Source organism: Pseudophryne corroboree, chromosome 11, assembly GCF_028390025.1.
Source record: "Pseudophryne corroboree isolate aPseCor3 chromosome 11, aPseCor3.hap2, whole genome shotgun sequence".
In the NCBI taxonomy this organism is placed as follows: Eukaryota; Metazoa; Chordata; class Amphibia; order Anura; family Myobatrachidae; genus Pseudophryne; species Pseudophryne corroboree.
The window spans coordinates 338,879,772-338,901,954 of NC_086454.1; the positions used below are offsets into that span (position 1 = coordinate 338,879,772).

General features: G+C 48.3%; 1 protein-coding gene across 2 annotated transcripts in view; it reads left to right on the forward strand.

Moving 5' to 3' along the window:
- The window catches only part of HYDIN (HYDIN axonemal central pair apparatus protein), a 478,199-nt gene that overhangs the window by 335,811 nt on the left and 120,205 nt on the right, over nt 1–22,183 (forward strand). For both annotated transcript variants that reach the window (XM_063945857.1, XM_063945858.1), the window contains 5 exons: nt 1,657–1,777; nt 2,417–2,621; nt 2,708–2,943; nt 17,134–17,285; nt 20,585–20,774. In XM_063945857.1, the coding sequence (XP_063801927.1) occupies nt 1,657–1,777; nt 2,417–2,621; nt 2,708–2,943; nt 17,134–17,285; nt 20,585–20,774 (904 nt within the window). The remainder of the gene's footprint in view (nt 1–1,656; nt 1,778–2,416; nt 2,622–2,707; nt 2,944–17,133; nt 17,286–20,584; nt 20,775–22,183) is intronic.

The window sequence follows — 22,183 nt, forward strand, 5'->3', positions numbered from 1 at the left end:
AGGGACCCTCAGGCGATAGCGGTGGACGCTCTAGTGACACCGTGGGCGTACCAGTCGGTTTATGTATTCCCTCCTCTGCCTCTCATACCAAAGGTACTGAGAATAATAAGAAGACGAGGAGTAAGAACGATACTCGTGGTTCCGGATGGGCCAAGAAGAGCTTGGTACCCAGAACTTCAAGAAATGATATCAGAGGACCCATGGCCTCTACCGCTCAGACAGGATCTGCTACTGCAGGGGCCCTGTCTGTTCCAAGACTTACCGCGGCTGCGTTTGACGGCATGGCGGTTGAATTCCGGATCCCAAAGGAAAAGGGCATTCCGGAGGAAGTCATTCCTACGCTGATAAAAGCCAGAAAAGAAGTAAACGCAAACCATTATCACCGTATTTGGCGAAAATATGTTGCGTGGTGTGGGGCCAGGAAGGCCCCAACAGAGGAATTTCAGCTGGGTCGTTTTCTGCACTTCCTACAGTCAGGAGTGACTATGGGCCTAAACTTGGGTTCCATTAAGGTCCAGATTTCGTCTCTGTCGATTTTCTTCCAGAAATAACTGGCTTCACTGCCTGGAGTTCAGACATTTGTAAAGGGAGTGCTACATATTCAGCCCCCTTTTGTGCCTCCTGTGGCACCTTGGGATCTCAACGTGGTGTTGAGTTTCCTAAAATCACATTGGTTTGAGCCACTTAAAACTGTGGATTTGAAATATCTCACGTGGAAAGTGGTCATGTTATTGGCCTTGGCTTCGGCCAGGCGTGTGTCAGAATTGGCGGCTTTGTCATGTAAAAGCCCTTATCTGATTTTCCATATGGATAGGGCAGAATTGAGGACTCGTCCCCAGTTTCTCTGTTATATCTGCCTCCGCTGCAGTGCACATGGTTTTGCCCAACTGCTAAAAAATGTCCTGCTGCGATCAACTTGGAATTACCCCCTATATCTCGCACTGTAGGTTCCCAGCCACGTTTCTGATCTATATCTCGCACTGTAGGTTCCCAGCCATGTTTCTGATCTATATCTCGCACTGTAGGTTCCCAGCCATGTTTCTGATCTATAGCTCGCATTGTAGGTTCCCAGCCACGTTTTCTGATCTATATCTCACACTGTAGTTTCCTAGCCACGTTTCTGATCTATATCTCGCACTGTAGGTTCACAGCCACGTTTCTGATCTATATCTCGCACTGTAGGTTCACAGCCACGTTTCTGATATATAGCTTGCAATGTAGGTTCCCAGCCACGTTTCTGATGTATAGCTCGCACTGTAGGTTCCTAGCCACGTTTCTGATGTATATCTCGCACTGTAGGTTCCCAGCCACGTTTCTGATGTATATCTCGCACTGTAGGTTCCCAGCCACATTTCTGATCTATAGCTTGCACTGTAGGTTCCCAGCCATGTTTCTGATGTATATCTCGCACTGTAGGTTCCCAGCCACATTTCTGATCTATATCTCGCTCTGTAGGTTCCCAGCCACGTTTCTGATTTATATCTCGCACTGTAGGGTCCCAGCCACATTTCTGATGTATATCTCGTACTTTAGGTTCCCAGCCACATGGAGTCCTGTCCTGGGTCTGTTTTGTCCTATAAATGATAATTGACTGAATGCAGGAATGGAACGCCTCTCTCGGGTGTGCATGCCGTGTAACCTGTAACTGTCTTGTAGGCCGGTACACGGAATAAAGAGGGCTCGTTCCCAAGACGGCTCTGGATCCAGCAGATCTGTCGCCATGAGCAAAGTGAAGCGTGCGGATTCCCAGCTGAAGGAGACGAGCACATCTGGGCAGGTAGCTGGCGCCGCACTGGTGGTGCTGCTTATGTAGTGCGGCTTTGTGGGCCGCCACCTTCTCCAGTAGATAAGTAGTAATGTGGATACACAGGGAAGCAGCTTTTCATGTCGTCATGGTTACATTTATTTATACTGTAAATACATTTACACAGTGCGTAAGTGTCAGTCAGCAGGGAGCAGAGAAGTGTACCGTGTCCTGTGGCCGTTCTTTAGGTTCTCCTTTATAGACAATAGGCCTGATTCAGCATGGATCGCAAAAGTCTAATCTTCCTCTAATGGGCAGAACCATGTGCAGTGCAGGTGGGGCAGATGTAACATGTGCAGAGAGAGTTAGATTTGGGTGGGGTGTGTTCAAACTGAAATCTAAATTGCAGTGTAAGAATAAAGCCAGTATTTACCCTGCACAGAAACAAAATAACCCACCCAAATCTAACTCTCTCTGCACATGTTACATCTGCCCCTCCTGCAGTGCACATGGTTTTGCCCATTAGAGGAAGATGTTGCTTTTGCGATGCTGAATCAGGCCCAGTGTCTCCTTAGCACAGGTCTGGTGTAACGCGAGGACAGTGGCTGGATAGATATCTGACTGTATGAGCGGCGAGGTGTGAGCCCCTGAATACCTCTGTGTGTTCCTCAGGCACGCTTTGCGCTGGGCATGTTCACCGTGTCTCCCGGCTTCGGCAGCATCCCCCCAGGCGGTGCTCAGATCATTACCGTGGAGTGTTCTGCTGACCAGCTGGGGAAGACGGAGGAATTCCTGGCCATAGACATCTCTGATCGTCACCCCAAGGACCACCCTGCTGGCATTCCCTTCCGCCTGGTCACTGAAGCCTGCACCCCCGGTGAGCGTCTGCCCGTTTACTGTCGGAACAAGGCACAGATGTGATTTATCCTTCTGCTCCTACATGTAAGTCGTCCTGTCTTCCAGGATTTGACACAGATGACATTGCCAGTATATTTGAAGAGCACCGTGTTGTCCCTGATGCCAGAATTCTGCAGTGTCTGCCGCCCCTCCAGGCAGGTGGGATATACCTGGTAGAGGAGAACCGCTTCTTGTTCTGGAACGTGATCGTCGGTCAGACGTCCTCAGCTCGCTTCAAGATCCTCAATACTGGAAAGGTTCCCTGTGATGTGACGCTGACTGTCAAGCCACTGTCTAGTAAGGTACAGAACCGAGCACATCTGATAGCCACTGTCTAGTAAGTTATAGAACCGAGCACATCTGATAGCCATGGTCTAGTAAGGTACAGAACCGAGCACAGCTGATAGCCACTGTCTAGTAAGGTACAGAACCGAGCACATCTGATAGCCACTGTCTAGTAAGGTATAGAACCGAGCACATCTGATATCCACTGTCTAGTAAGGTACAGAACCGAGCACATCTGATAGCCACTGTCTAGTAAGGTATAGAACCGAGCACATCTAATAGCCACTGTCTAGTAAGTTATAGAACCGAGCACATCTGATAGCCATGGTCTAGTAAGGTACAGAACCGAGCACATCTGATATCCACTGTCTAGTAAGGTGCAGAACCGAGCACATCTGCCAGCCACTGTCTAGTAAGGTATAGAACCGAGCACATCTGCCAGCCACTGTCTAGTAAGGTATAGAACCGAGCACATCTGCCAGCCACTGTCTAGTAAGTTATAGAACCGAGCACATCTGATAGCCATGGTCTAGTAAGGTACAGAACCGAGCACATCTGATATCCACTGTCTAGTAAGGTGCAGAACCGAGCACATCTGCCAGCCACTGTCTAGTAAGGTATAGAACCGAGCACATCTGCCAGCCACTGTCTAGTAAGGTATAGAACCGAGCACATCTGATATCCATTGTCTAGTAAGATATAGAACCGAGCACATCTGATAGCCATGGTCTAGTAAGGTACAGAACCGAGCACATCTGATATCCACTGTCTAGTAAGGTGCAGAACCGAGCACATCTGCCAGCCACTGTCTAGTAAGGTATAGAACCGAGCACATCTGCCAGCCACTGTCTAGTAAGGTATAGAACCGAGCACATCTGATATCCATTGTCTAGTAAGGTATAGAACCAAGCACATCTGATAGCCATTGTATAGTAAGGTACAGAACCGAGCACATCTGATAGCCACTGTCTAGTAAGGTACAGAACCGAGCACATCTGATATCCACTGTCTAGTAAGGTGCAGAACCGAGCACATCTGCCAGCCACTGTCTAGTAAGGTACAGAACCAAGCACATCTGATAGCCACTGTCTAGTAAGGTATAGAACCAAGCACATCTGATAGCCATTGTATAGTAAGGTACAGAACCGAGCACATCTGATAGCCACTGTCTAGAAAGGTACAGAACCGAGCACATCTGATAGCCACTGTCTAGAAAGGTACAGAACCGAGCACATCTGATAGCCACTGTCTAGTAAGGTATAGAACCGAGCACATCTGATATCCATTGTCTAGTAAGGTATAGAACCGAGCACATCTGATAGCCACTGTCTAGTAAGGTACAGAACCGAGCACATCTGATAGCCACTGTCTAGTAAGGTACAGAACCGAGCACATCTGATAGCCACTCTCTAGTAAGGTACAGAACCGAGCACCTCTGATAGCCACTGTCTAGTAAGGTATAGAACCGAGCACATCTGATATCCATTGTCTAGTAAGGTATAGAACCGAGCACATCTGATAGCCACTGTCTAGAAAGGTACAGAACCGAGCACATCTGATAGCCACTGTCTAGAAAGGTACAGAACCGAGCACATCTGATAGCCACTGTCTAGAAAGGTACAGAACCGAGCACATCTGATAGCCACTGTCTAGTAAGGTATAGAACCGAGCACATCTGATATCCATTGTCTAGTAAGGTATAGAACCGAGCACATCTAATAGCCACTGTCTAGTAAGGTACAGAACCAAGCATATCTGATAGCCACTGTCTAGTAAGGTACAGAACCGAGCACATCTGATAGCCACTGTCTAGTAAGGTATAGAACCGAGCACATCTGATATCCATTGTCTAGTAAGGTACAGAACCGAACACATCTGATAGCCACTGTCTAGTAAGGTACAGAACCGAGCACATCTGATAGCCACTGTCTAGTAAGGTACAGAACCGAGCACATCTGATAGCCACTGTCTAGTAAGGTACAGAACCGAGCACATCTGATAGCCACTGTCTAGTAAGGTACAGAACCAAGCACATCTGATATCCACTGTCTAGTAAGGTACAGAACCGAGCACATCTGCCAGCCACTGTCTAGTAAGGTATAGAACCGAGCACATCTGATATCCATTGTCTAGTAAGGTATAGAACCAAGCACATCTGATAGCTATTGTCTAGTAAGGTACAGAACCGAGCACATCTGATAGCCACTGTCTAGTAAGGTATAGAACCGAGCACATCTGATATCCATTGTCTAGTAAGGTATAGAACCAAGCACATCTGATAGCCACTGTCTAGTAAGCTACAGAACCGAGCACATCTGATAGCCACTGTCTAGTAAGGTATAGAACCGAGCACATCTGATAGCCACTGTCTAGTAAGGTACAGAACCGAGCACATCTGATAACCACTGTCTAGTACGGTATAGAACCAAGCACATCTAATAGCCATTGTCTAGTAAGGTATAGAACCGAGCACATCTGATAGCCACTGTCTAGTAAGGTACAGAACTGAGCACATCTGATAGCCACTGTCTAGTAAGGTACAGAACCGAGCACATCTGCCAGCCACTGTCTAGTAAGGTATAGAACCGAGCACATCTGATAGCCACTGTCTAGTAAGGTACAGAACTGAGCACATCTGATAGCCACTGTCTAGTAAGGTACAGAACCGAGCACATCTGCCAGCCACTGTCTAGTAAGGTATAGAACCGAGCACATCTGATATCCATTGTCTAGTAAGGTACAGAACCGAACACATCTGATAGCCACTGTCTAGTAAGGTAAAGAACCAAGCACATCTGATAGCCACTGTCTAGTAAGGTACAGAACCGAGCACATCTGATAGCCACTGTCTAGTAAGGTATAGAACCAAGCACATCTGATAGCCACTGTCTAGTAAGGTACAGAACCGAGCACATCTGATAGCCACTGTCTAGTAAGGTACAGAACCGAGCACATCTGATAGCCACTGTCTAGTAAGGTACAGAACCGAGCACATCTGATAGCCACTGTCTAGTAAGGTACAGAACCGAGCACATCTGATAGCCACTGTCTAGTAAGGTACAGAACCGAGCACATCTGATAGCCACTGTCTAGTAAGGTATAGAACCGAGCACATCTGATAGCCACTGTCTAGTAAGGTATAGAACCAAGCACATCTGATATCCATTGTCTAGTAAGGTACAGAACCGAACACATCTGATAGCCACTGTCTAGTAAGGTACAGAACCAAGCACATCTGATAGCCACTGTCTAGTAAGGTACAGAACCGAACACATCTGATAGCCACTGTCTAGTAAGGTACAGAACCGAGCACATCTGATAGCCACTCTCTAGTAAGGTACAGAACCGAGCACATCTGATAGCCACTGTCTAGTAAGGTACAGAACCGAGCACATCTGATAGCCACTGTCTAGTAAGGTACAGAACCGAGCACATCTGATAGCCACTGTCTAGTAAGGTACAGAACCAAGCACATCTGATATCCACTGTCTAGTAAGGTACAGAACCGAGCACATCTGCCAGCCACTGTCTAGTAAGGTATAGAACCGAGCACATCTGATATCCATTGTCTAGTAAGGTATAGAACCAAGCACTTCTGATAGCCATTGTCTAGTAAGGTACAGAACCGAGCACATCTGATAGCCACTGTCTAGTAAGCTACAGAACCGAGCACATCTGATAGCCACTGTCTAGTAAGGTATAGAACCGAGCACATCTGATAGCCACTGTCTAGTACGGTATAGAACCAAGCACATCTAATAGCCATTGCATAGTAAGGTACAGAACCAAGCACATCTGATAGCCACTGTCTAGTAAGGTACAGAACCGAGCACATCTGATAGCCACTGTCTAGTAAGGTATAGAACCGAGCACATCTGATAGCCACTGTCTAGTAAGGTACAGAACCGAGCACATTTGATAGCCATTATCTAGTAAGGTACAGAACCGAGCACATCTGATAGCCATTATCTAGTAAGGTACAGAACCGAGCACATATGATAGCCACTGTCTAGTAAGGTATAGAACCGAGCACATCTGATATCCATTGTCTAGTAAGGTATAGAACCGAGCACATCTGATAGCCACTGTCTAGTAAGGTACAGAACTGAGCACATCTGATAGCCACTGTCTAGTAAGGTACAGAACCGAGCACATCTGCCAGCCACTGTCTAGTAAGGTATAGAACCGAGCACATCTGATAGCCAATGTCTAGTAAGGTACAGAACTGAGCACATCTGAAGGCCACTGTCTAGTAAGGTACAGAACCGAGCACATCTGCCAGCCACTGTCTAGTAAGGTATAGAACCGAGCACATCTGATATCCATTGTCTAGTAAGGTACAGAACCGAACACATCTGATAGCCACTGTCTAGTAAGGTACAGAACCAAGCACATCTGATAGCCACTGTCTAGTAAGGTACAGAACCGAGCACATCTGATAGCCACTGTCTAGTAAGGTACAGAACCGAGCACATCTGATAGCCACTGTCTAGTAAGGTACAGAACCGAGCACATCTGATAGCCACTGTCTAGTAAGGTACAGAACCGAGCACATCTGATAGCCACTGTCTAGTAAGGTACAGAACCGAGCACATCTGATAGCCACTGTCTAGTAAGGTACAGAACCGAGCACATCTGATAGCCACTGTCTAGTAAGGTACAGAACCGAGCACATCTGCCAGCCACTGTCTAGTAAGCTACAGAACCGAGCACATCTGATATCCATTGTCTAGTAAGGTACAGAACCGAACACATCTGATAGCCACTGTCTAGTAAGGTACAGAACCGAGCACATCTGATAGCCACTGTCTAGTAAGGTACAGGACAAAGCACATCTGCCAGCCACCGTCTAGTAAGGTACAGAACCAAGCATATCTGATAGCCACTGTCTAGTAAGGTACAGAACCGAGCACATCTGATAGCCACTGTCTAGTAAGGTACAGAACCGATGTGCTTGGTTCTATACCTTACTAGACAGTGGCTATCAGATGTGCTCAGTTCTGTACCTTACTAGACAGTGGCTATCAGATGTGCTCGGTTCTATACCTTACTAGACAGTGGCTGGCAGATGTGCTCGGTTCTGTACCTTACTAGACAGTGGCTATCAGATGTGCTCGGTTCTATACCTTACTAGACGGTGGCTGGCAGATGTGCTTGGTTCTGTACCTTACTAGACAGTGGCTATCAGATATGCTTGGTTCTGTACCTTACTAGACGGTGGCTGGCAGATGTGCTTTGTCCTGTACCTTACTAGACAGTGGCTATCAGATGTGCTCGGTTCTGTACCTTACTAGACAGTGGCTATCAGATGTGTTCGGTTCTGTACCTTACTAGACAATGGATATCAGATGTGCTCGGTTCTGTAGCTTACTAGACAGTGGCTGGCAGATGTGCTCGGTTCTGTACCTTACTAGACAGTGGCTATCAGATGTGCTCGGTTCTGTACCTTACTAGACAGTGGCTATCAGATGTGCTCGGTTCTGTACCTTACTAGACAGTGGCTATCAGATGTGCTCGGTTCTGTACCTTACTAGACAGTGGCTATCAGATGTGCTCGGTTCTGTACCTTACTAGACAGTGGCTATCAGATGTGCTCGGTTCTGTACCTTACTAGACAGTGGCTATCAGATGTGCTTGGTTCTGTACCTTACTAGACAGTGGCTATCAGATGTGTTCGGTTCTGTACCTTACTAGACAATGGATATCAGATGTGCTCGGTTCTGTACCTTACTAGACAGTGGCTGGCAGATGTGCTCGGTTCTGTACCTTACTAGACAGTGGCCTTCAGATGTGCTCAGTTCTGTACCTTACTAGACATTGGCTATCAGATGTGCTCGGTTCTATACCTTACTAGACAGTGGCTGGCAGATGTGCTCGGTTCTGTACCTTACTAGACAGTGGCTATCAGATGTGCTCAGTTCTGTACCTTACTAGACAGTGGCTATCAGATGTGCTCGGTTCTATACCTTACTAGACAATGGATATCAGATGTGCTCGGTTCTATACCTTACTAGACAGTGGCTATCATATGTGCTCGGTTCTGTACCTTACTAGATAATGGCTATCAGATGTGCTCGGTTCTGTACCTTACTAGATAATGGCTATCAAATGTGCTTGGTTCTGTACCTTACTAGACAGTGGCTATCAGATGTGCTCGGTTCTATACCTTACTAGACAGTGGCTATCAGATGTGCTCGGTTCTGTACCTTACTAGACAGTGGCTATCAGATGTGCTTGGTTCTGTACCTTACTATGCAATGGCTATTAGATGTGCTTGGTTCTATACCGTACTAGACAGTGGCTATCAGATGTGCTCGGTTCTATACCTTACTAGACAGTGGCTATCAGATGTGCTCGGTTCTGTAGCTTACTAGACAGTGGCTATCAGATGTGCTCGGTTCTGTACCTTACTAGACAATGGCTATCAGAAGTGCTAGTAAGGTACAGAACCGAACACATCTGATAGCCACTGTCTAGTAAGGTACAGAACCGAGCACATCTGATAGCCACTGTCTAGTAAGGTACAGGACAAAGCACATCTGCCAGCCACCGTCTAGTAAGGTACAGAACCAAGCATATCTGATAGCCACTGTCTAGTAAGGTACAGAACCAAGCACATCTGCCAGCCACCGTCTAGTAAGGTATAGAACCGAGCACATCTGATAGCCACTGTCTAGTAAGGTACAGAACCGAGCACATCTGATAGCCACTGTCTAGTAAGGTACAGAACTGAGCACATCTGATAGCCACTGTCTAGTAAGGTATAGAACCAAGCACATCTGATATCCATTGTCTAGTAAGGTATAGAACCGAGCACATCTGATAGCCACTGTCTAGTAAGGTACAGAACCGAGCACATCTGCCAGCCACTGTCTAGTAAGGTATAGAACCGAGCACATCTGATAGCCACTGTCTAGTAAGGTACAGAACCGAGCACATCTGATAGCCACTGTCTAGTAAGGTACAGAACTGAGCACATCTGATAGCCACTGTCTAGTAAGGTACAGAACCGAGCACATCTGCCAGCCACTGTCTAGTAAGGTATAGAACCGAGCACATCTGATATCCATTGTCTAGTAAGGTACAGAACCGAACACATCTGACAGCCACTGTCTAGTAAGGTACAGAACCAAGCACATCTGATAGCCACTGTCTAGTAAGGTACAGAACCGAGCACATCTGATAGCCACTGTCTAGTAAGGTACAGAACCGAGCACATCTGATAGCCACTGTCTAGTAAGGTACAGAACCGAGCACATCTGATAGCCACTGTCTAGTAAGGTACAGAAACGAGCACATCTGATAGCCACTGTCTAGTAAGGTACAGAACCGAGCACATCTGCCAGCCACTGTCTAGTAAGGTATAGAACCGAGCACATCTGATATCCATTGTCTAGTAAGGTACAGAACCGAACACATCTTATAGCCACTGTCTAGTAAGGTACAGAACCGAGCACATCTGATAGCCACTGTCTAGTAAGGTACAGAACCGAGCACATCTGATAGCCACTGCCTAGTAAGGTACAGAACCAAGCACATCTGCAAGCCACCGTCTAGTAAGGTACAGAACCAAGCATATCTGATAGCCACTGTCTAGTAAGGTACAGAACCAAGCACATCTGATAGCCACCGTCTAGTAAGGTATAGAACCGAGCACATCTGATAGCCACTGTCTAGTAAGGTATAGAACCAAGCACATCTGATAGCCACTGTCTAGTAAGGTACAGAACCGAGCACATCTGATAGCCACTGTCTAGTAAGGTACAGAACCGAGCACATCTGATAGCCACTGTCTAGTAAGGTACAGAACCGAGCACATCTGATAGCCATTATCTAGTAAGGTACAGAACCGAGCACATCTGATAGCCACTGTCTAGTAAGGTACAGAACCAAGCACATCTGCCAGCCACCGTCTAGTAAGGTACAGAACCAAGCACATCTGCCAGCCACCGTCTAGTAAGGTACAGACAGAACCGAGCACATCTGATAGCCACTGTCTAGTAAGTTATAGAACCGAGCACATCTGATAGCCATTGTCTAGTAAGGTACAGAACCGAGCACATCTGATAGCAACTGTCTAGTAAGGTATAGAACCGAGCACATCTGATAGCCACTGTCTAGTAAGGTACAGAACCGAGCACATCTGATTGCCACTGTCTAGTAAGGTACAGACAGAACCGAGCACATCTGATAGCCACTGTCTAGTAAGTTATAGAACCGAGCACATCTGATAGCCATTGTCTAGTAAGGTACAGAACCGAGCACATCTGATAGCAACTGTCTAGTAAGGTATAGAACCGAGCACATCTGATAGCCACTGTCTAGTAAGGTACAGAACCGAGCACATCTGATTGCCACTGTCTAGTAAGGTACAGAACCGAGCACATCTGATAGCCATTATCTAGTAAGGTACAGAACCGAGCACATCTGATAGCCACTGTCTAGTAAGGTACAGAACCAAGCACATCTGCCAGCCACCGTCTAGTAAGGTACAGAACCAAGCACATCTGCCAGCCACCGTCTAGTAAGGTATAGAACCGAGCACATCTGATAGCCACTGTCTAGTAAGGTATTGAACCAAGCACATCTGCCAGCCACCGTCTAGTAAGGTACAGAACCAAGCATATCTGATAGCCACCGTCTAGTAAGGTACAGAACCAAGCACATCTGCCAGCCACCGTCTAGTAAGGTATAGAACCGAGCACATCTGATAGCCACTGTCTAGTAAGGTATAGAACCAAGCACATCTGATAGCCACTGTCTAGTAAGGTACAGAACCGAGCACATCTGATAGCCACTGTCTAGTAAGGTACAGAACCGAGCACATCTGATAGCCATTATCTAGTAAGGTACAGAACCGAGCACATCTGATAGCCATTGTCTAGTAAGGTACAGAACCGAGCCCATCTGATAGCCACTGTCTAGTAAGGTATAGAACCGAGCACATCTGATAGCCACTGTCTAGTAAGGTACAGAACCGAGCACATCTGATAGCCACTGTCTAGTAAGGTACAGAACCGAGCACATCTGATAGCCACTGTCTAGTAAGGTACAGAACCGAGCACATCTGATAGCCACTGTCTAGTAAGGTACAGAACCGAGCACATTTGATAGCTATTATCTAGTAAGGTACAGAACCGAGCACATCTGATAGCCACTGTCTAGTAAGGTACAGAACCAAGCACATCTGCCAGCCACCGTCTAGTAAGGTACAGAACCAAGCACATCTGCCAGCCACCGTCTAGTAAGGTACAGAACCAAGCATATCTGATAGCCACTGTCTAGTAAGGTACAGAACCAAGCACATCTGCCAGCCACCGTCTAGTAAGGTATAGAACCGAGCACATCTGATAGCCACTGTCTAGTAAGGTATAGATCCAAGCACATCTGATAGCCACTGTCTAGTAAGGTACAGAACCGAGCACATCTGATAGCCACTGTCTAGTAAGGTACAGAACCGAGCACATCTGATAGCCATTATCTAGTAAGGTACAGAACCGAGCACATCTGATAGCCACTGTCTAGTAAGGTACAGAACCGAGCCCATCTGATAGCCACTCTCTAGTAAGGTACAGAACCGAGCACCTCTGATAGCCACTGTCTAGAAAGGTACAGAACCGAGCACATCTGCCAGCCACCATCAAATAAGGTACAGATCCGAGCACATCTGCCAGCCACTGTCTAGTAAGGTATAGAACCGAGAACATCTGATAGCCATTGTCTAGTAAGGTATAGAACCGAGCACATCTGCCAGCCACTGTCTAGTAAGGTATAGAACCGAGCACATCTGATAGCCATTGTCTAGTAAGGTACAGAACCAAGCACATCTGCCAGCCACCGTCTAGTAATGTATAGAACCGAGCACATCTGATAGCCACTGTCTAGTAAGGTATAGAACCAAGCACATCTGATATCCATTGTCTAGTAAGGTACAGAACCGAGCACATCTAATAGCCACTGTCTAGTAAGGTATAGAACCGAGCACATCTGATAGCCATTGTCTAGTAAGGTACAGAACCGAGCACATCTGAAAACTCATTTCTCTGAGGGAGTACATCCAATTCTCTCCTACAGTCCTGGTGTCGGTGCAGACACTGGAATCACCTATCACTGGGGAATACATCCGCTTCTCTCCTACAGTCCTGGTATCGGTGCAGACACCGGACTTGCCTATCACTGGGGAATACATCCGCTTCTCTCCTACAGTCCTGGTGTCGGTACAGACACTGGAATCACCTATCACTGGGGAGTACATCCGCTTCTCTCCTACAGTCCTGGTATCGGTGCAGACACCGGACTCGCCTATCACTGGGGAATACATCCGCTTCTCTCCTACAGTCCTGGTGTCGGTGCAGACACTGGAATCACCTATCACTGGGGAATACATCCGCTTCTCTCCTACAGTCCTGGTGTCGGTGCAGACACTGGAATCACCTATCACTGGGGAATACATCCGCTTCTCTCCTACAGTCCTGGTGTCGGTGCAGACACTGGAATCACCTATCACTGGGGAATACATCCGCTTCTCTCCTACAGTCCTGGTGTCGGTGCAGACACTGGAATCACCTATCACTGGGGAGTACATCCGCTTCTCTCCTATAGTCCTGGTGTCGGTGCAGACACTGCAATCACCTATCACTGAGGAATACATCCGCTTCTCTCCTACAGTCCTGGTGTCGGTGCAGACACTGGAATCTCCTATCACTGGGGAATACATCCGCTTCTCTCCTACAGTCTTGGTATTGGTGCAGACACTGGAATCACCTATCACTGCGGAATACATCCGCTTCTCTCCTACAGTCCTGGTGTCGGTGCAGACACTGGAATCACCTATCACTGGGGAGTACATCCACTTCTCTCCTACAGTCCTGGTGTCAGATACTGGAATCACCTATCACTGGGTAGTACATCCACTTCTCTCCTACAGTCCTGGTGTCAGATACTGGAATCACCTATCACTGGGGAGTACATCTGCTTCTCTCCTACAGTCCTGGTGTCAGACACTGGAATCACCTATCACTGGGGAGTACATCTGCTTCTCTCCTACAGTCCTGGTGTCGGTGCAGACACTGGAATCACCTATCACTGGGTAGTACATCCGCTTCTCTCCTACAGTCCTGGTGTCGGTGCAGACACTGGAATCACCTATCACTGGGGAATACATCCGCTTCTCTCCTACAGTCCTGGTGTCGGTGCAGACACTGGAATCACCTATCACTGGGGAATACATCCGCTTCTCTCCTACAGTCCTGGTGTCGGTGCAGACACTGGAATCACCTATCACTGGGGAGTACATCCACTTCTCTCCTACAGTCCTGGTGTCAGACACTGGAATCACCTATCACTGGGGAATACATCCACTTCTCTCCTACAGTCCTGGTGTCAGACACTGGAATCACCTATCACTGGGGAGTACATCTGCTTCTCTCCTACAGTCCTGGTGTCGGTGCAGACACTGGAATCACCTATCACTGGGGAATACATCCACTTCTCTCCTACAGTCCTGGTGTCGGTGCAGACACTGGAATCGCCTATCACTGGGGAGTACATCCGCTTCTCTCCTATAGTCCTGGTGTCGGTGCAGACACTGGAATCGCCTATCACTGGGGAGTACATCCGCTTCTCTCCTACAGTCCTGGTGTCGGTGCAGACACTGGAATCGCCTATCACTGGGGAGTACATCCGCTTCTCTCCTACAGTCCTGGTGTCGGTGCAGACACTGGAATCACCTATCACTGGGGAGTACATCCGCTTCTCTCCTACAGTCCTGGTGTCGGTGCAGACACTGGAATCACCTATCACTGGGGAATACATCCGCTTCTCTCCTACAGTCCTGGTGTCGGTACAGACACTGGAATCACCTATCACTGGGGAGTACATCCACTTCTCTCCTACAGTCCTGGTGTCGGTGCAGACACTGGAATCGCCTATCACTGGGGAGTACATCCGCTTCTCTCCTACAGTCCTGGTGTCGGTGCAGACACTGGAATCACCTATCACTGGGGAATACATCCACTTCTCTCCTACAGTCCTGGTGTCAGACACTGGAATCACCTATCACTGGGGAATACATCCGCTTCTCTCCTACAGTCCTGGTGTCGGTGCAGACACTGGAATCACCTATCACTGGGGAATACATCCCCTTCTCTCCTACAGTCCTGGTGTCGGTGCAGACACTGGAATCACCTATCACTGGGGAGTACATCTGCTTCTCTCCTACAGTCCTGGTGTCGGTGACATAACAGACCAGCTCTATGGCAGTTTGATGAGAGAACTGTGGGTTGTAGTATTAGGCTGTGGTAAATCCTCTATGGCCTGAGGACACTGCCTCCGGCGCAGTTGCCATTAGTTACTGGTCTGTTACTAAGGTTTGCCTGAAATGTTTGTGATCATTTGAGACTCATGTCAGATCTAGATTTGGATACCACAGGACAGAATGTGATGCTGTATACAGTGTATGTGAAGCTGTGTACAGTAGTGAAGCACACTCGGATTCTGGACTTGTGCACTGCGATGTATTCTGTCAGGATGACCGCAGACCAGTCTGCGTCATACAGTTTATACAAAGCACTGACAAAGATCCCAGCTCCTCACAGAAGCTCCCAAACGGCCCTATCACTAACTGAGGCCTTCTCCCTAGTCACCGGCCTGCTTCTCCAGCATCGGTCATCGAGATAAATCCCCTTAGACAGTCTTTTTATATATTAGACTCATATTAACCTTCCCAGACTAACAGGCAAACAGCCCTCCTCCCACCTTGCCTTTTAAAGTGAACTCCTCACAGCTGCTCTGTTTGCTCAGTCACGTGCCTTCAACTGCACCAGACTGCAGGGGAGAAACATACTGAAGTTAATCCAGCAGATAAGACGCACATTTCCTGTCCTCCTACAGCAAGGTATCCATGGGATAGCAGATAAACAGCCCTGGTGCTTTTGTAGCACACTCAGAGCATCACCTAGGGCTTATTGGGAGTTGCATGCTGCTGCGTCCACTTTAGCGACTTATGGCATCGGTGACTGTTTGCTAATGGTGGTATCAGCCCTTCCCCTGGTGCACATCCGTACGTCTGACAGGAGACACCATCTTATTTATTAACAGTTTCTTCTATAGCACAGCATATTCCGTTGCACTTTACAATTGGTTTGAGCATCTATAGTCGCTGTAATACCACTTGGTGCACCACCACCGGTCGCACCACGGAAACATTAATCCATCCCAGGCTGGGTCCAGATTCTTCTTCTGTTATTGGCCTCCGATGTGTCTGTATATGCAACCACTTCCGCGGCACGCCCGCAAAACGCTATAACGTGGTCCGTGCGTCTGTATAGCCAGGAGCGGCCAGCATTACCAAGGTGTCTCTATTTCTCTGCACCTCTGTCACTATAATCCAGTCCAAACGCCGGTGTGGCTTTCACCAGAGGAGCGGCTGACTCTCCCGTTGGGACTTGTTCCTATGTATCTTACATGAGCTAGATCCGGGATGTCCTGAAGTGCAACTGTGCAAATTGTGCCACCTCTATGGTGGAGAAAATCACCCCGCAGAGCGTCATACAGGCAGAGCGGAGGTCCCTTTGTAGTGAGAGAGTCATCATCCAAACTGCTGGAGCCATTTGCTGGTCCGGTACTAGGCTGGAGTTCTGGGAGGTGAACTTCCTCAGGGAATACCCTTGCGCTGTAGCCAGGCGGTGTAGTAGAGCCCAGAGTGATGATGAAGAGACTGGATGTCTCATGCAGTTTGCGGCTGACCGCAGAGCCAGGCGGAGTAGTAGAGCCCAGAGTAATGATGAAGAGACTGGATGTCTCATGCAGTTTGCGGCTGACCACAGAGCCAGGCGGAGTAGTAGAGCCCAGCATGGCTACCCCATTCATTACAGTGCCCCATATAGAGTGGGGGGTATACATGGGGACAGCAACTCCTCACACCACTAGATTAAAAGTAATTTAAAGGTATCATTCTAGAGACCCCTGCGGCCATGCCAGGGGTACATTGGGGGGTGGATGTCAGGCTAGTCTCTGATTTATCCGGAGGTCTCCTATTAGGATGATGGCAGAATATCAGTATTTATCATACTGTACGCATTATGTACGGCGCCAGCGATACGATCCTGCGGTGACGCATTGTTACAGCACAAGCTATGAATACTTGAGAGTACAGAGACAATGTATCACTGACACAATAATGTAATGTCGCTTCATCCTATCTCTAGTCTGCAGCTCGGATCAATGATATCTTTGAAGTCCAGCCGCCACGTATGAGTATCCCGAGCCACAGCCACAGTTTTGCCCGTGTCTCCTTCACCCCGCAGGGCATGCAGACGTACCAGTGTGTCTTCGAGGCCAGCGTGGAGGGGATATCAAAGTATGGAGAACTCTTATATAGTGTTATTAATGCAGTAATGTGCCACTAACTAATACTGATACACTGTATACGGCGTCACACGGTAAGGTGCCGGGATCCCCTGGGTGACTGATACTGATACACTGTATACGGCGTCACATGGTAAGGTGTCGGGATCCACTGGGTGACTGATACTGATACACTGTATACAGGGTCACATGGTAAGGTGCTGGGATCCCCTGGGTGACTAATACTGATACACTGTATACGGTGTCACATGGTAAGGTGCCGGGATCCCCTGGGTGACTGATACTGATACACTGTATACAGGGTCACATGGTAAGGTGCTGGGATCCCCTGGGTGACTAATACTGATACACTGTATACGGTGTCACATGGTAAGGTGTCGGGATCCCCTGGGTGACTGATACTGATACACTGTATACGGGGTCACATGGTAAGGTGCCGGGATCCCCTGGGTGACTGATACTGATACACTGTATACGGCGTCACACGGTAAGGTGCTGGGATCCCCTGGGTGACTGATACTGATACACTGTATACGGCGTCACACGGTAAGGTGTCGGGATCCCCTGGGTGACTGATACTGATACACTGTATACGGGGTCACATGGTAAGGTGCCGGGATCCCCTGGGTGACTGATACTGATACACTGTATACGGCGTCACACGGTAAGGTGCTGGGATCCCCTGGGTGACTGATACTGATACACTGTATACGGCGTCACACGGTAAGGTGCCGGGATCCCCTGGGTGACTGATACTGATACACTGTATACGAGATCACATGGTAAGGTGTCTGGATCCCCTGGGTGACTGATACTGATACACTGTATACGGCGTCACACGGTAAGGTGCCGGGATCCCCTGGGTGACTGATACTGATACACTGTATACGGCGTCACACGGTAAAGTGCCGGGATCCCCTGGGTGACTGATACACGGTATACGGCGTCACACGGTAAGGTGCCGGGGTCCCCTGGGTGACTGATACACGGTATACGGCGTCACACGGTAAGGTGCCGGGATCCCCTGGGTGACTGATACGCTGTATACGGCATCACACGGTAAGGTGTCGGGATCCCCTGGGTGACTGATTCTGATACACTGTATACAGCGTCACATGGTAAGGTGCCGGGGTCCCCTGGGTGACTGATACTGATACACGGTATACGGCGTCACACGGTAAGGTGCCGGGATCCCCTGGGTGACTGATACACGGTATACGGCGTCACACGGTAAGGTGCCGGGGTCCCCTGGGTGACTGATACACTGTATACGGCGTCACACGGTAAGGTGCCGGGATCCCCTGGGTGACTGATACTGATACACTGTATACGGCGTCACATGGTAAGGTGCCGGGATCCCCTGGGTGACTGATACTGATACAATGTATACGGGGTCACACGGTAAGGTGCTGGGATCCCCTGGGTGACTGATACTGATACACTGTATACGGGGTCACACGGTAAGGTGTCGGGATCCCCTGGGTGACTGATACTCTGTATACGGGGTCACATGGTAAGGTGTCGGATCCCCTGGGTGACTGATACTGATACACTGTATGCGGCGTCACATGGTAAGGTGTCGGGATCCCCTGGGTGACTGATACTGATACACTGTATACGGGGTCACACGGTAAGGTGTCGGGATCCCCTGGGTGACTGATACACTGTATACGGGGTCACATGGTAAGGTGCCGGGATCCCCTGGGTGACTGATACTGATACACTGTATACGGCGTCACACGGTAAGGTGTCAGGATCCCCTGGGTGACTGATACTGATACACTGTATACGGCGTCACATGGTAAGGTGCTGGGATCCCCTGGGTGACTGATACACGGTATACGGCGTCACACGGTAAGGTGTCGGATCCCCTGGGTGATTGATACTCTGTATACGGGGTCACATGGTAAGGTGTCGGGATCCCCTGGGTGACTGATACACTGTATACGGGGTCACACGGTAAGGTGTCGGGATCCCCTGGGTGACTGATACACTGTATACGGCGTCACACGGTAAGGTGCCGGGATCCCCTGGGTGACTGATACTGATACACGGTATACGGCGTCACACGGTAAGGTGCCTGGATCCCCTGGGTTACTGATACACTGTATACAGTGTTGCGCGGTAAGGTGCCGGGATCCCCTGGGTGACTGATACTGATACACTGTATATGGCGTCACATGGTAAGGTGTCGGGATCCCCTGGGTGACTGATACTGATACACTGTATATGGCGTCACATGGTAAGGTGTCGGGATCCCCTGGGTGACTGATACACTGTATACGGTGTCACATGGTAAGGTGCCGGGATCCCCTGGGTGACTGATACTGATACACTGTATACGGGGTCACATGGTAAGGTGCCGGGATCCCCTGGGTGACTGATACTGATACACTGTATACGGTGTCACATGGTAAGGTGTCGGGATCCCCTGGGTTACTGATACTGATACACTGTATACGGCGTCACATGGTAAGGTGTCAGGATCCCCTGGGTGACTGATATTGATACACTGTATACGGTGTCACATGGTAAGGTGCCGGGATCCCCTGGGTGACTGATACTGATACACTGTATACGGTGTCACATGGTAAGGTGCCGGGATCCCCTGGGTGACTGGTACTGATACACTGTATATGGCGTCACATGGTAAGGTGTCGGGATCCCCTGGGTGACTGATACTGATACACTGTATATGGCGTCACATGGTAAGGTGTCGGGATCCCCTGGGTGACTGATACACTGTATACGGTGTCACATGGTAAGGTGCCGGGATCCCCTGGGTGACTGATACTGATACACTGTATACGGGGTCACATGGTAAGGTGTCGGGATCCCCTGGGTGACTGATACTGATACACTGTATACGGTGTCACATGGTAAGGTGTCGGGATCCCCTGGGTTACTGATACTGATACACTGTATACGGCGTCACATGGTAAGGTGTCAGGATCCCCTGGGTGACTGATATTGATACACTGTATACGGTGTCACATGGTAAGGTGTCGGGATCCCCTGGGTGACTGATACTGATACACTGTATACAGTGTCACATGGTAAGGTGCCGGGATCCCCTGGGTGACTGATACTGATACACTGTATACGGCGTCACATGGTAAGGTGCCGGGATCCCCTGGGTGACTGATACTGATACACTGTATACGGGGTCACACAGCTGTTATCTCCTGAATGACTGTTGCATTATACCATGGCGGAATGTGGGAGTATAACATAATATGGATACATCTATAACACATGGTTTCTCTCTCTTTCGCTCGGTTTCCCTGTTAGTTTGCTTTCTAAGTCCCGGAGCTTAACATTTGACATCAGCGGAGAGGGCAACCTTCCCCGGGTCACCATTCTACGCCCGGTATTACGCAACAAGCTCGGCAACCCTGTGCTACTTTTCCAGAGACTTCTGATTGGCCAGAGCCAACAACTCCCCCTCGTCTTAAAAAATGAGGGTACCATCCCAGCACAGGTGAGTACACTGCAGCCCCCCACTCCGTAGTAGGGTCTCCTGTTCTGTGATCATATACTATAGCCTACTGCTCTATAATAACACACAATGCAGCACAGAGTATTACAGCCTACTGCTCTATAATAACACACAATGCAGCACAGAGTATTACAGCCTACTGGTCTATAATAACACAGTGCAGCACAGAGTATTACAGCCTACTGCTCTATAATAACAAACAATGCAGCACAGAGTATTACAGCCTACTGCTCTATAATAACACACAATGCAGCACAGAGTATTACAGCCTACTGCTCTATAATAAAACAGTGCAGCACAGAGTATTACAGCCTACTGCTCTATAACACACAGTGCAGCACAGAGTATTACAGCCTACTGCTCTATAATAACACACAGTGCAGCACAGAGTATTACAGCCTACTGCTCTATAATAACACAGTGCAGCACAGAGTATTACAGCCTACTGCTCTATAATAACACACAGTGCAGCACAGAGTATTACAGCCTACTGCTCTATAATAACACACAGTGCAGAACAGAATATTACAGCCTACTGTTCTATAATAACACAGTGCAGCACAGAGTATTACAGCCGACTGCTCTATAATAACACACAGTGCAGCACAGAGTATTACAGCCTACTGCTCTATAATAACACACAGTGCAGCACAGAGTATTACAGCCTACTGCACTATAATAACACACAGTGCAGCACAGAGTATTACAGCCTACTGCTCTATAATTACACACAGTGCAGCACAGAGTATTACAGCCTACTGCTCTATAATTACACACAGTGCAGCACAGAGTATTACAGCCTACTGCTCTATAATAACACACAGTGCAGCACAGAGTATTACAGCCTACTGCACTATAATAACACACAGTGAAGCACAGAGTATTACAGCCTACTGCTCCATAATAACACAGTGCAGCACAGAGTATTACAGCCTACTGCTCTATAATAACAGTGCAGCACAGAGTATTACAGCCTACTGCTCTATAATTACACACACATTGCAGAAAAGAGTATTACAGCTTACTGCTCTATAATAACACACAGTGCAGCACAGAGTATTACAGCCTACTGCTCTATAATAACACGCAGCACAGCACAGAGTATTACAGCCTGCTGCTCTATAATAACACACAGTGCAGCACCGAGTATTACAGCCTACTACTCTATAATAAGACGCAGGGCAGCACAGAGTATTACAGCCTACTGCTCTATAATAACACGCAGCACAGAGTATTACAGCCTACTGCTCTATAATAACACAGCACAGTGCAGCACAGAGTATTACAGCCCACTGCTCTATAATAACACAGTGCAGCACAGAGTATTACAGCCTACTGCTCTATAATACACAGTGCAGCACAGAGTATTACAGTCTACTGCTCTATAATTA